Source organism: Esox lucius, chromosome 4 (assembly GCF_011004845.1).
Source record: "Esox lucius isolate fEsoLuc1 chromosome 4, fEsoLuc1.pri, whole genome shotgun sequence".
In the NCBI taxonomy this organism is placed as follows: domain Eukaryota; kingdom Metazoa; phylum Chordata; class Actinopteri; order Esociformes; family Esocidae; genus Esox; species Esox lucius.
The window spans coordinates 32780507-32796409 of record NC_047572.1 but is presented as its reverse complement, the minus strand read 5'-3'; the positions used below and the strand labels follow the sequence as shown (position 1 = coordinate 32796409).

General features: G+C 44.7%; 1 protein-coding gene across 6 annotated transcripts in view; it reads right to left on the bottom strand.

Annotated features, from left to right (window-relative positions):
- Positions 1-4370: 4370 nt before the first annotated feature.
- fgf13a (fibroblast growth factor 13a) overlaps positions 4371-15903 on the bottom strand; it is a 130085-nt gene continuing 118552 nt past the window's right edge. For all 6 annotated transcript variants that reach the window (XM_013133656.4, XM_013133660.4, XM_034291812.1 and 3 more), the window contains 2 exons: positions 8216-8414; positions 4371-6370 (listed from right to left, as the gene is read on the bottom strand). In XM_013133656.4, coding sequence (XP_012989110.1) covers positions 6234-6370; positions 8216-8414 — 336 coding nt within the window. In that variant the 3' untranslated portion in view covers positions 4371-6233. The remainder of the gene's footprint in view (positions 6371-8215; positions 8415-15903) is intronic.

Sequence of the window (15903 nt, the reverse complement as noted above, 5' to 3'; positions counted from 1 at the left end):
TGTAAAATCTTTGTTAAAATGTGTTTTATAATTATTTTTATTTTGTGATTTAAAAGTGTTCACCATTGCCGATTAACTTGTGGGCGTCCTAGTAAAAAAAAAAACGACAACCAGCTCCTAGTTTCAAGCATTAATATGCATGTAGAACATAGTTGAATAATGTTTTTAGCTCATAATGTATTTGCCAGTGCAGGTGATATGGACGTGATTGGTGGCGATGTTCCAGTTGACAAGCTATTCTTGACTTACCTTTTGGCAGACAGCACGGCTTGGAGGCATCTTACGGCAAAACTAAACATCCACGTCTTCCAGAGACTCTCCTGATTCTAAACAGGGTGCTTACGACTCAAGATTCAACCATGTGGTCATGGCCATTGTTTATGTGACGACACAACAGCCACTGACGACTAGATTTACGGCTGGGTATGTCTGATCGAAAAATCACGATTATCAGTGTTTTCTCCTGGCTATCCCCATTCGATTTATATATACCAAACATTTCCTCCACAAACGGTTTGATGTACAGACGTATGTGTATTTATGTCCCTTCCGGAAGCACACACTACAACAACAAAACGGTCAATGATGGCGTCCTAGTAATGCATTTACCATAATGGCTTATATCGGAAGATTCGCGGAGATATGCTGCACACTGTAAAAAAATTATGCGGCCAGCACAAACACAACTGTAATAAGGCGACATACGATAACGAGACCACATTGAAATCGCCTATCCGCGCGAACCTTACACCTCTGAGTTCAGCTCCATCAAAAATGGATGAGTAGTTAATGGAGTGTGATGACTGTTTCCCTGGCACCGCTGCTGATCTACTTCTGTACTTCACAGGAACTTAATGAGCAGAAAAAAACGGTTTCACTTGGAGTTCGAGAATAGTTTTAGACAAAAAAGAGTGTTTAATTTTTTACATACAATATGAATGACAGAGTCCTCATGCGTCTATTATGGACCATTTTATTATAATATGGAGTCAATTTGGAGTCACAATTACTCTACAACACTTGCAGATCCTCTACAGTCTTCAACAGCTGCTGGAAGTCAAATAATCGGCTTCTGAAATGCATAAGACTGGGTGCCCGGTCCAGTTGTAAAGCCCGATGTGACATTCATATCTTTAGAGGAAACCCGTTGAAATTCAAATGTCAATGCACAGGTACTTGAAATGTTTTGCAGTCATTGCTCAAATTGATAATCACTTTAACCCAGCGGCAGTCCAGATTTGAATTCTGTTAGCTTGAATGTAACACTGATGGGTTTGTGGAATGACCTAGGCAATCTTTGGTCGCTGTTCAATATATTACAGAGGAAAAGTCTTGTCGCGGTCTAAATTGTGATGTTAAGATGACTGGGCGGTTTTACGCTGTGGAGTGTCAGTCTGTGCCGGGGGAGTTTCACAGGTACACAGGCTTCACAGCTTGCTCTCCTCACAGATATGCATCTCAAAGGAAATGAGCTAATTCCTCAGAGCCCAGTTAGGAGTAGCTAGAGTTTTATTAGTTTAGGTTGGTCACTGAAGACTGACTGGCCAGAGAGAGAGGGACATACAGAAAGAAAATAGGAGAACATGAAAAACTTGTTTTAAAAGACATGTTCCATGACTGAGCTAGACAAGTCATCTTCCTTAATGAATCGGACTGTCGTGCGCTAATAAATGGTGCACAGACTGGAAGGAGCGGAGAAGAGGAAATTAAGGGAGTAGGGAGGAGAAGCGGGGAGGTGTCTAGCCATATGAAAAATGAACTCATATCAGTAGCTTTATTAAAATACTTCAAATATATTACTGAATCCCGCTAGCACTCCTGTCTACACGGACCTCAGCACTAATGAGGTAGTCTGACTGGTATGTTTTAAAGTTACTCTCATTCCAAAACTGCCGAAGGGAGATCAGTCTTAATCTGTATTGTTCCATTGGGCCACTTTGAGATCATGCGTCTTATAAAAACCAACTTCCAGGATCTTCTGTTTTGGGGTTCAACTCTACGACCCGTCCACAGTGTCAGCTCTCATTCGGTGGTAGCTGCCACACACTGACCAACCAAACCTTGGCTCCCAAAGAGATACTACATTGACTGAAATCTCCCAGAATTTCATCACGCCATTGTTTCTTCTTTCCATACATCCGCTATTCTAACACAATATCTCACAGGGTCTAATTATATAGTGCTGTTAATTCTCCCTTTGTTTTTTTTTATATGGGGAAGAGAAACAAAAGTACCCTCATCTCCTATATATATATCTGCTATTCACAGTTGTCTCAAAGTTCTGCAATTGGTTATAGTTAGTTTTAGTTTGGATAAATAACAGCATATTTCAGATCAACCATAATGTTTGATGTCGTATTCATTTTCCTGCTCCGTGATGGATGGGGGGGGGGCGACTAGGGAGTGAGAGAGGGAGGGTGAGCGGGAGGAAGAAATAGAGGGTAGTTGGGCCTACGGTGAGAGAGATGGGTCTGGATATTCCTGCCATGCACTATTGTGCTTTCTGCATCAATGTCATTCACGGATGAAAGAAAAACGGTTGTTGTGCCACGAAATGAAATAGCTTTGGCATTGTGAAGTCTTCAGTCGCGCTAGCAAATGCTCAGTTCTTATTACTATTCCAAGTAGTATGATAATAGTATGACTGGCTTGTAAGCAAAAACCATATAATTCATAGATGCTACTTGGGGTAAACTTCATAAGAAACGTTAGTCAGTTTAACACAATACTTAATGGTGTCAAGCTATATACTCACATACTTGGCGTTATGTTAATGAGCGGCAAAATGATCTAATGTTGAGGCGCAATATATTGACGAAGTAGTACATCCCAATACTGGCTTACTAGCTTATTACATACTGAACAGTACACACCTCACCATCATCCATGTATGTGTGTGCGATTGGAGATTCAGCCTAAGACTCTGCTGTCATGTGAGGTGAGTTCTGATTTGACATCACCCCTCAGGGCGGGGACAGTTAACCCCTCCTACTGTATAACTACTGGAGTCTAAAGTGCTAAACTGACCATGGATCATGTGGAGACAATTAAAATACACTTTGCTCTCACCTCTGGAGATAATATATACATACTTGTACACCTTACAGGAGTGGACAGGCTTAGAACGTAAGCCGTTTAAAGTGTCAGTTTCTAGCCCATTTATCGCTATTACAAACCGGTGACGAATGCAATTAGAGCAGTAGAACGTGATGTCACACCCGCGGTACAGATCTCATACACCACAGCATCTGTCACATGATTCGCAGCACTCGGTTTGTAATCAAGCAATGAGGCACCAGTGAGTGTGTTATGAGGCAAAGATACCACGCCTAAGAGCTCTTCTCGACACAACACTTAGCTGTGGTATTTTGGCCATATATCACAAACCCTAGAACGGCCTTGTTGCTGCTATCGGTTACCAAAGAGCAGTAAAATGTGATGTCACACCCGTGGTTCACGGCCTCATAAACCACGGGCTAGCAGCCAATCAACATTCAGGATTCAAAGCACCCGGTTTATAATAACCCATAAGACCACAGAAGTGGGGTAAATGGCCAATACTTCACGGTTAAGAGATGTTCTTAAGCACAACACAATGCTGTGTGTTTGGAACGGGTAGAGGAGGCCAATGTAGACGAGAACGTAGAAGAGGCCTTCACAAAGCCCTGTAATGCACACAGACAGACCACCAACGTAATTAGCACCGCAAACAAGTCACTCTGTGTCATACCTCACAGCATAATATTAATTATTCATAATTATTCATATTGGGTGTGAACAGGGCTCAGCTCTAGACATCTTGTGGAGGTATTCAAACATTCCAGAGAATGGGCCGTGGTCGGGTGAGGGGAGGGTTACGTCAGCTAGCACTGGTGCCTCACTGAGCGCAGCCAATTAAATCCCAAGACTGTGTGTGTGTGGGTGGGTGTCAAGAGGATAGGAGAGCAGATGGTTTGGCTTTCTTCTAGATCATAAGATCCAGAGAGCCATAGTGGTGAGCATACCTCTAACTCCTTCTGAGCTACATACAACCAATACCATAATGCCTGCTTAATTATAACTGACTTTTTTCTTCTTATCCAGTGTTACAGTCAATGTACAGGAGTTAGAGTTTTTTAAATTGTTGTTTCTGACAATTTTTCATTTTTTGGGATTTAATGTGAATATTCATTCTCTGTTGCAGAAATGACCAAACATCGGTATTGATATCGACCGATGGCGTTGAAAGAATATCAGAATCGGCCACTCATTTTCTCACCGGCGTAACCCTGACTTCCATTTTTACGTGAGAGAAGCTAGCCGCCTGATCTGCCGCGAGGAGCGTGAAATATGTTCGCAAAGGAGACAAGGAAGTAGAGACGTTTTAAAAGTATATCTTAATATAAACATTTTATTCAGTGCATTTTGTGTATACAACAGATAATAAACAACCTGGAAGGTCGCAGGCAGAGCGACAGCCGGTGTTGTTCATTAGTTTCGGTACACATGATTCAACATGGGTTTAAAACACTTAGCCTACATCATGCGTTATAGCTCTGCAGTCAACAAGGCCCTGTTGTCTCCATGCAACAGACACCGTTCACCTGAAACACCCCGAAGGAAACAAAAGGAAAACCGCGCGTCCCGGCAGCATGTTCCATATGAACAAGGTATGTGGCCAACGGGAAAGGGTACTTAGCCCGCAAAAAAGGGTCCTTTCTGTACACGACTGTGTGTTATAATTTTTATTTAATTTTTTTTTACATGCCCTGTCCAAGAAGGATGTTTTTTTTTTTTCTTTTTTTTTTCTTCACTTTGACAAATACGACGTATCCTATAAAATGTTTAAGCCACCTAAAATGACACAGGATTTTTTGTAATATAGAAAACTATCACCACAATAATTTACTCAACACGAAACAGGAGTCCTGGGTTGGCGACATCACCATGTCCTTAAATGGCGATCTGAATAGGCCAATAAGAATCAACAAAGGGGGAGTGGAAAGGCATGACAAGCACTGGCTTGGATCAAAACAGGAACAGGAACAGACCACAGGGGACAGATGACAGAAAACAATGGGGCACAATAGAAACAGAGGGACATTGAACAGTCGATTCAAATACTTCAATCTGAGAGCACACCACTAACTTGCAGTGTCCTTCCTGTCGGCTTAACAAAACTTTAACACCAATTTGCTTTCTAATTCCCACATTCTCCATTCCATTCCTTTTTTCGTAAATGTATTTCTTTCACTGCATTTCTCTTGACTTTCTTTAAATCTCTAATTAACACAACACACTCCCCGACACCTCTAGGTGCACCTGTATACTGGGTTGGTTTGTCTGCTTAAAGGGCCAATCTCAGCTGAAACCGTTTACGCTGCGGAGACAAAACAGAAAAACATACTGGGAGGGACGCATTGACAACACGAGGGAGAAAACAATAAAACATTAAAAGCCCTCAGCTTATTCTGAATATTAGCAAAGCAAAGGAGCAGCTATGGCTCCGCCACTCAAGCAACGGGGACCACACACCCCCCCCGTCTTTCCAGGTCAGCTGAATGTAGGCTTTCCCCCCCCCGATGCCAGAGAGCTCGAGGCTCTTCTGAGCGTGTGCACTAGAATGCAGGAGAGCTACCATTACGTCTGTGTTTAGCCGCAGCGTCAACTGGGCTGCGTCGCAAGGGGGGGTGAGGCTTCATAGTCACAGAAGCATCATGGGTAAACACACAGAAACAGGGCACGTCTCTAGCCACTGCAGCGCTGCAGTCCAGACCCTCCTCGGCTGCCCTGACCCCCCCCCCACCCCTCTCTACCTGCCTGCCTGCCTGACAGATATGAGCGGGTTGGTTTCTATATGATCAGGACATGAGTAAAAGTATCTGCAGGAAGGAAAAGGAAAAACCTTAAAAGATGAGCTTACTGTACACAGCCAATACCATCAGAGTGACCAACAGAAAATGGAGTCCACAAATGGCTTTTCAAAAAATGTCAAGAGTCTGTCAAACCTCAAAGTTCATGGACTAATTTGGTTGGATGTTGACAGCGAGTAGTGAGAGATAAAGTAAGGTCATTTGAATGGAACCTATTCGAGTGTTGTGATTGGTTGGTAGTAGCGGGTGGTAGTTATGGTATCTAATAGTCGAAATGTTGTCCTGAACCGCCAGTGGTTTTGGAGTGACCTTCTGCTTGGAAGTCACGCTTTTCTGGAGGTAAGGTGTCTTCTTCTAACGACCGCCCGGTCCTCTGCCTGGCTACGTGGACTCGTTCTGGCTCACTGTCTTCCCTCCGTTAAGCACGGCCGAGGCGCTCCGGGACTTGGTGGGCGTGCCGCTGCCGGAGCGCGAGAACTCTGTGAGGTCGTGGAGGGAGGGCTCCCTGTACATGGCCACTGTGGAACACAGACGGGAAATGATCAGAAAGGAAGTGGTCAGAGAACAAATGGTCAGACAGGAAGTGATCTGGCCGAAAATGTTCAGGCAGGAAGTGGTCAGACACCAGAATGGTCAGACAGGAAATGGTGAGACACGGATGAATCTGCTAGTGTAGATGGAGAACAGCTGAGCAGAAAAATAAGAAACAAATTCTCCTCTATTCTATTGCTTTTCATTCCATTGCTCAGCTACCCCTGGTACTGGTTGGAAAAGCGGGGTCTTTATTCTGTGAGTGTTTTCGGCATTGCGCTAAAGCCTCCGTCTTTTTGAAGAAACACCAGTCACCTTTTTTTTTACAAAAACACCAGTTTTTGTAAAAGCCTCACCTCAAACGGCCTCTGCCCAGAATTGGTTCTGATGTGTGGGCCTCTGGGCTCAAGCCATGGACCAAACTCTTTAAAGACTCTCCCTTCCCTTTACCTATCCTACACACAAGACCCCCTGACCACACCGGTCAATCAATAGTACACTTCAAGAGGAACCTGTGTGAAATCAATACTGGGCTCATTAGCCAGGGTATTATGCAGCTGGCACGCTGGATAGATGACCTGGAGGTCATGGTCCGCCTCACTGCTGGGGCCGCTGATCCTCATTTCATATTGGTTTCTCTAACTGTGGAACCTCCATCTGATTCAACTGTTTCTCTCCCTGTTTGTCCCGGCACTTTAACACACCGCACACTCTTCTAGAGAGGGAGGGAGGGAGGGAGGGGCTGAGATGGGGTGAGTTGCAGAGCCATGGACTGGGACAGCTCCTTAAATGGTCAGCTACAGTCCTGCTGCATTGGAATCTTTATTACCTGCAAGAGGCTCTTTCTATATCCCCTCCTCATCCTCTATCTCCAAGACTCTATATCCCCTCCAAATCTTGTATCGCCAAGACTATATCCCCTCCTCATCCTCTATCTACAAGACTCTATATCCCCCCCACATCCCCTTATCTCCAAGACTCTATATCCCCTCCAAATCTTCTATCTCAAAGACTATATCCCCTCCACATCCCCTTATCTCCAAGACTATACATCCCCTTATCTCCAAGACTATACATCCCCTTATCTCCAAGACTCTATATCCCCATTGACATCCACTATTTCCAAGACTTTATATACCCTCCACAACCACTATCTTCAAGACTCAATATCCCCCAGCACATCCTGTCTCCAAGACTCTATATCTACCTCCATGAACAAAGATAATTTCTATGTCTCTTTTCTTGCTCTCTCTGTTGACAGGTAAGCCTGTGTCTTGATCTAGGCGAAAGAGGTATGGCCAGATCCATCTCTCTAGCAACAAATCACTGCCTTCTCTGTCCCCTCTTCTGCCTTCTCCAATAAGGAACCTTGCCTGGCTGAGTTGGAGCACATCATTTTAAACCATGACATTAGCATGAAAAACCTAGCTGTCTCTAATCCAACAGGCAAAACGTTTTTATTCTGTCTGCTGCTCGTGGGAGGCCGTCTCTGCTTCATCCACCATCTGGCAACACTGATATAGGAATTGGTTTTGGGAAATCGCTCTGTAACACAGTCCAGACAACCAATCTCCTCCCAGCAGAAAACCCAGAGAGAGAAGATCGGGAACAGATTGGAAAACATTCCATCAAAAAGAAGCCTGGCGTTTCTCCTGGAATTCCTTTCACCCCAAACCTCTAAGTGTTCCAAGTTCCGGGACAAAGCAAATCGCCAGGAAAAGTTTGAATGCAATTTAATAACTAGAGGAGAACAACGCTATTTATGTCACTCATTGTTCCCCACTGATTACAGTATAGGGCCTGGCATTGCCCAGGGCCAAGGACAGACCCACCTTTCAAAGGCTTTGGGAGGAAGTGGGCAGCCGGCTTGTTCTTCTTCACATGGTTCCCCTTCATGATCTCCCCCTCCTTATTCAGGCCGAGGTACCAGCCCCTGCCGGACTGCTGCTGCCGGTAGATCATGGAGGAGTACGTCACGTAGTAGTTCTCAAACACCGACTCCTTGAACTTACACTCCGGGGTGAAGTGCTCCTGAGGAGATAGAAAGAGGAGGTGGGAGGAGAGGCAAAGACAGGATGAGCCATGGCTGAAGGAGGAAGGTGGAGTGGTGGACATTTATCAGGGGATTCGGATCAGGGAGGTTTTAAGAATCCGTCTTATCGATCACTTTGAGACATGAGACATCATTGGTTCAGAAGATGAGTTGAACGCATGGTACCAACATACAGACACTCTGAGGATACCCACACACACCAACACACATACACACCAACATACACACACCAACACACAAACAAACACACACACACACACACACACACAGGGTTTGATAAATCCTTTACAGCATAAAAAGCTATTCAAAAGCTATTATGTTCATCATGGTAAATAATGAATAGCTTTATGCCATAGATATATCAAACTATAAATATAAACACATACTTTAAGATTTAACAATAATTCTCATTTTACTTTGTATTTTCTACATCATATGTGACACCTGCAAGGCTTTGTAAGGGATGAAATGAGCACTGTTAGCCAATCCCTTACCAGACTACAGTATTGCCTTCTCTTTAACAACAGGAAACAGATTGAGATGGCCTCTGTGTGTTATATACAGGCTCTCCTGTCTTTCATTTCCAAATATAATGGCTGTTCTCAGGATCACGGCGTGCAATCAACATGGGGCTCCTGGCATGATTTAGAGCTCCTTTTCCTAATGGTGCTTTGAAATGTATATTGTTTTATCTGTACGCAAGCAGTACAGATAAAACAAATGGTAAACGAGCAGGTGTAGTGTATACATTTTTTTCATTTCATTGTTAATATTACAGAACCTTTGTTTTTGATTCAGAACTTAAATAATCCTTTAAATCAGAGAATAATCAGAAATGGCATAGGCAACATTATTGACACTTTAGATTCAATGTTTGGTAGCACAGCCTTTGGCAAAAGTAACAGCAATCAAGCGTCTCCTATAGTCTTGGACAAGCTTCCTCTTTACTGGCAGTTTGGCCCACTCTTCTAGCACAAACTGCTCCAGTTCTCCCAGATTTTAAGATTCCCCCTATTTAGATCTCTCCACAATCTTCAATGGGATTAAGATCTGAGATCTGAGCTGACCAGAACAGTCCTGGGTGCTTTCTGAAGTGTTTTGGGGTCACTGTCCTGCTGGATCTGCGATGGAGACCCAGCTTTCTGATACTGGGCTGGACATGGCTTTTCCCCTAATTACATTAAGCCATGTGCATGTTCAAGGCACCCAGGGACAGAGGCATTAAAGCAACCCCAGAACACCATCCAACCCCTGGGGAAGGGCTATGTTTCTCTGAAGGCCTCACTTCGTTTTCTGCATTGTGTGCTTCATCAAAAAGCTCTAATGCGCTCTCATCTGTCTACAGCAGATTGTCCCAGAAATATAGTGGCATGTTCAGTGGTGATTTTGCCAATTGCTGTCAGCCTTTCGTATGTCCCTGTCTCAGCAGTGGGTCTTCTACCCTATAACCCTTTTCACTGACCTGGTGGCGGATGGTGAGAGTTAAAGGTCTTGTACCTTGTGTCTGAAGGTAACCCCGGTTCTTAGAAGCAAGATCTTTTAATTTAAATGGTGTTCTAGAAGAAACAGTGCATTATTTGAATAAAATGTAATGATGCCAATACTTTAGGCCACTGTGAGAGTATAAAGCAGGTCAGTTTGTGGCTCTGAACACTCTAGCGTTACTCAGAGTCTCATCACACTGAATATTAGTCACAAGACAGATAACAGATTCCCTGGAAGGGCTGCAGCTGTTGTGTGAAGATGACTAACTCGAGCATGTCATTGTCGGCCACCCGGTCATCAACAACGCCACCCGGTCATCAACAACGCCACCCGGTCATCAACAACGCCACCCGGTCATCAACAATGCCACCCGGTCATCAATAATGCCATCAGAATACTAGTGCAGACGACACCCAACATCGTTCTTCCTTAAAAAGACACTGGACAGAGCACTTCGCATTACTGAATGCAAATTTGTTTCATTGTGTAGTTACAAATTCACTCTCAGCTGTGTGAATGTACACTGCACTCCGGATTATTTTTTTTAAATCACAGACTCCCAGATCCAGCCCTCATCCTCCCTCATCCTTGTCACTACCAGATCCAGCCCTCATCCTCCCTCATCCTTGTCACTACCAGATCCAGCCCTCATCCTCCCTCATCCTTGTCACTACCAGACCCAGCCCTCATCCTCCCTCATCCTTGTCATGCATACATCCAGCCCTCATTCTCCCTTATCCTTGTCACTCCCAGACCCAGCCATTACCCTTGTCACTTCCAGACCCAGCCCTCATCCTCCCTAATCCTTGTCACTCCCAGACCCAGCCCTAACCCTGGTCACTTCCAGACCCAGCCCTCATCCTCCCTCATCCTTGTCACTTCCAGACCCAGCCCTCATTCTCCCTCATCCTTGTCAATCCCAGACCAAGCCCTCACCCTTGTCACTCCCAGACCCAGCCCTCATCCTCCCTCATCCTTGTCACTCCCAGACCCAGCCCTCAACCATCACAACTCTCAGACCCAGCCCTCATCCTTGTCACTCCCAGACCCAGCCCTTATCCTCCCTCATCCTTGTCACTCCCAGACCCAGCCCTCACCCTTGTCACTCCCAGACCTAGCCCTGTCTCAGAACGCCATGACAGGAACACTGACGTCACACAGCGCTGGCGACATAGCAACTCAACAGGGACTTCCTGTCCACACAGCCCCGCCCACTGCTAAGACCCAGGAATGGACCACTAACTATTGGTCTAAATGTTAGGAGCACTAGAAAGGCCTAGAGAACAGACTACCTGCAGTGAGGTGACAATGTCAACAATGTTTTCTACTGCTGAAGGTCCATGAGCGCAGTAATATTGTAATGGTGTCTTTGCTACGAAGACTAATAACTAATTATAAATTCTAGTTTACCTGGACGTCAATAATATGCTCTAACAAGATGCCAAGGAAATCAATGTCTGTGAGGCCAAGGGCCATGTTCTCATTTCTGTGAGGCCAAGGACCTCTGGGGACTCTCAACTGTCTGTGTCTGTCTAGGCTAGAAGACAAGTGAACAAGCCTCTCCTGACCTCTGAAAGCAGGGGAGCGCTGTATAACTGAGACACTTCATTTTTAATCAGGAGAACAGTCCCCAAGCATTCCTCCAGTATAGCCTAGGGTCTCTTACTTTAAAATGGTAAACCAGAGGTTGGGTTGGCCACTTACATAACCGTTCTGCTAGCACACAGCCATGGCTATTGCTTTGGTTTCAAGGTCATATACTAAAACCAACTGAACACGTGTACCCAAATCCAAATCTGCTTTCAGAGAGAACAATCAGATTAAAACTTGTTTTTGTTCCATCTTGTAATAGGTAATTAATTCTAATTATGCTAATAACACATCAACAAATGCATGGGAGACAGAGAATGTGGAGGAGACAGGCTTTCTGTTTCTCCAACATAACTGAACTGTGTTGAATACTGTCATGCTACAAATCTTACGTCCATTACAGCAATGATCTGAAAAATCACTAATTAACGCTGTTGTCTATCTGGCAACACTGCATGCTCCCCTGTTCTCTGGCATAATCCAGGGCATTTCTCGAGCCATGTGAAGGCCAGGAGCAGGGAGATGAAAGGATGTAAGTTAACGCAATACATCAGCAACGCTTTCTCTTTTCTGTTCTTCATCCCTCACCACTCTTCCTCCTGTGAGTCCCCCACATAACAACCCCCGCCTCTCTGTGATCCCTGTGGAGAGAAAATGGCACAGTGTTTTGGCTTGGAGTCCGGCTCCACCTACATTAGTGAAGTGATTTGGATTTGTCTGGCTACAGTTGCCATAGAGGCAAGTGGACGGCTACAGAAGACAGATGCAACACACACACTGAGAGCCAAGATGGCGGCCCTAGTGGCTAGATCAAGCCTAGTGGCTGGAGCATTCAGTCAGTATATGAAAGGTTGCTGGTTGGAATCCCCAAGCCAGGAGGAAAAAAGTGGATATGCTCTTGAGCAAGGCACTTGACCGCAATTGCTCCAATAACTCGCTCTGGATATAAATGTAAAAGAATAAATGGACAGAGACATTAAAATACAGATGGACACAAACGGAACTAAGAAGAGTAGGATTACCAGCCAACCCTGTTCTAATGCAAGAGAAGACAGAGAAGCCTAATACAATGCCCCACTGTGGAGGGAAACCACCCTGCTATTGTACTGGAGTGGCTCAATTATTGAAGTCAGATCCATTTGACTGGACTCCAGCAGCTTCAGCAGTTTTTACCTCAGGCATCAGTAATGGCTGGTGCTCAGAGAAGAAAGGCCCACACCACTTTAATCACGGCTGTCCGGAGCTAGACGGAGCGAGACACATCTCAGCAAATTGGAACGAGGGAACATCATTTTAGAGAGAAGAGAAAAAAGCTATCTGCATGGAAATGATCTCAGCCATGTTCCCCGCTCTTCTCCGCTCCTCCTCCTCCAAGCCTGGTTGTCTTCGGGGGGAGTGGTTTGGGTAAATTGACTTTAAAGGATCTCATTAGAATATCGTACGTGCCTCGGAGCACGGGGAAACGCGGCGAGCGACGGCGGTGGGCTGATAATAGTCCCTGTTGAAACGCTGCACAGCTGGGAGGATTCACAGACATCAGAGGACCAAGACCTGAGAGACGTGCTTTCGACGTGTCCTTGACCATGCCCACGGTGCCAACATGAACCCCCCACCATCCACATCCCTCCTTTCTGAACATCCCCTCCTCCTCGGGGTCTCTCCCTGCATTGGCCGTGTGTCTGAGAGTGTGTAAACATGTAAGATGGAGAGACAGTGATGGAGAGACAGATGGAGAGACAGAGATGGAGAGACAGAGAGATGGAGAGAGAGAGAGATGGAGAGACAGAGATGGAGAGAGACAGTGATGGAGAGAGAGACAGATGGAGAGACAGAGATGGAGAGACAGAGAGATGGAGAGAGAGAGATGGAGAGAGAGAGATGGACAAAGTGGGAGAGATGGGTGGGTAATTGCATGCAAGAGAGGGGTTCTGTCGTTAAGTTAAGCCTCCTATTTAATGCTCTGGATAAATGTCTGTTAAATTACTCAAATTAAAAAGTAAATGGGTGGATAATGTGTGTGTGTGTGTGTGGGGGGGGGGGGGGGGGCAGGGAAATTGGATAGTGTGTCTGTTTGTTGTGTTAAGGTCTGGTTTAAACACATCCTCTATGCTCACTGATGTAAATGGTAGGTTGCATTCATTTTAAAACATGTCCTCTATGCTCATTGAAACCACTAGCTGGCTTTTCCTCTCCACTCCATGGTTCTGATACCATTCTCTGGTACTAACTCAGCATTGCATTAGCTCCAGGAGTTAGGTCAATCACTGTCTTTGCTTTCTGATGTGCTGGCAAGGGACTGCTGTTTTAGCTGTGTTTTGTGGGTTACTAAAACTCTTGTTTGTCAGGCTGTGTTAATGCTCAGGTAACTAGCCGTCCGTAGTTGATAGCATGCCATGGATAACTGGTTATGGTTTTATGTGTGCTCTTTTGGCTGAATTCACTCTTACAGCTGTACATTAGCAAGCGTGTTAGATGTGAGCCCCACTGTGCTAAATCTAAAGCACTAGCTAGCAGGCTAACTGGAGAGTAATCTTGCAAGGTGATTTGTGACAGTAAATTCATAATGGTCACAGGATAATTCATAATAAATTCATAATGGTCACAGGATAATTCATAATAAATTCATAATGGTCACAGGATAATTCACAATACATTCATAATGGTCACAGGATAATTCATAATGGTCACAGGATAATTCATAATAAATTCACAATGGTCACAGGATACTTTTAAATTTGAAGTTACACTTTCAAAGGCACTATATCTGATAGAGTTTACGTGGTAGATAAGAAACTGTCAGCCTGGGTTTTGATCTCATCATGCCTCCTGAACATTTTGCTGGCATGACTTTGGAAATTGGATGGTTTTATTTAATAACTGGTGCCTGGAGTGTATTAACATCAGTAACAGCCCTCCCAGGCAGCTCTCTAGGGGATAAACGGTGAGATTTACAACAGGGGGGAAGAGTCCCGTTCCAGAGCAGCAATGGAGCGTCTGTGCTTTACTACCCCAACGGCTTCAGCAAGAGGGGAGACGGATTTCCAGCCTGACAGAGACACTGAGTGTGACATTCAGCAGGAGGTTCTCACACACACACACACACACACACACACACACACACACACACACACACACACACACACACACACACACACACACACACACACACACACACACACACACACACACACACACACACACACACACACACACACACACACACACACACAAGCAATGGATTATATCCATTTGTTATGCAGACAGTATTCTATAACTTGCATTATCCAATGCCAATGCAAAAGCCACAGGCAATTACCATTCACTCAGAAACAGCAATCAAACCAACACCCAGGAGTTATTAAAAGCCCATAATGCCCCCCGATGCAAAATGGTACAACGAGAAGCCGTTCCAGTAACAGTACTGGCAGGACTCTCCACACCAAAGCACAAATTGGCAGTCTGATAAGGGAGCCCAAAGCCCTGATCCAACTGACTGAAACGACAGCAGTTACACCTGTGGAATGAAGACAGCGTCTTCAGGGCTGCGTTAGACTCTCCCAAGCAAGTTTGTCCAAATGCTTTGCCTTCTCAATAGCCTGTAATCACTGACTGGCAGCGGATTAACAAGCACCTCCATCCCCAGATGAAAAGAACATTAACAAACGTAATGCTCAGAATAGATTTAGGTGGTAAAGTACCCCCCAAACAGATGAAAAATAGCTTTTTAGCTAACTCTGGCGCATTTACATTTTGAGTGTAAACAAAAAATGTTAATGAATTAATAAATAAATGAATAAAAAAACACACATAGGGTTACGTGGAGAAAGTCCTTCCCACTCCCCAAGGCTTGAAAAAAAATAAGATGTCAATTCTTTTGTACAAATTTGTGTAAATGTCTTTGCACAGTATGTCCTACTTTTACTAATCGTCCCCCTAAACCTAACCACCAGGGCTTTACATTGCCACCCGCCAAATGTGGGTGGAATTTGGCTGTGGTGGGTAACACAGTCATTCTTACTAGCCACTTTGGCGGGTGGCGTTCTATACTATATCTAAACACAGGGTTTTTCCAGCTTTCAAAACTCAAACCAAAATATTGCACAGCCTCTGTGTGTTGGCAAGGCAAAACATGATTTTGCGCGGGAGAATAGCCGTACTGTAAATTAAATCTGGCAACCTTGCATACAGGACCACACGGGTCCTGACATCGCAGAGATGAGTAACGTCAGAAGTGGATCTTAGTTTTCTTTTGCACCCAAGCATGTCAAAATATTTAACACAAGACAGATTTAATAGTTGTCTTTTAAGAGTGTGTAGCCACATATTATATAAAGTATTTCGGTAGAGTGCAAGGGTTGGGGTACCACCTTTGCCTAATTTTGAGCCAGGAAA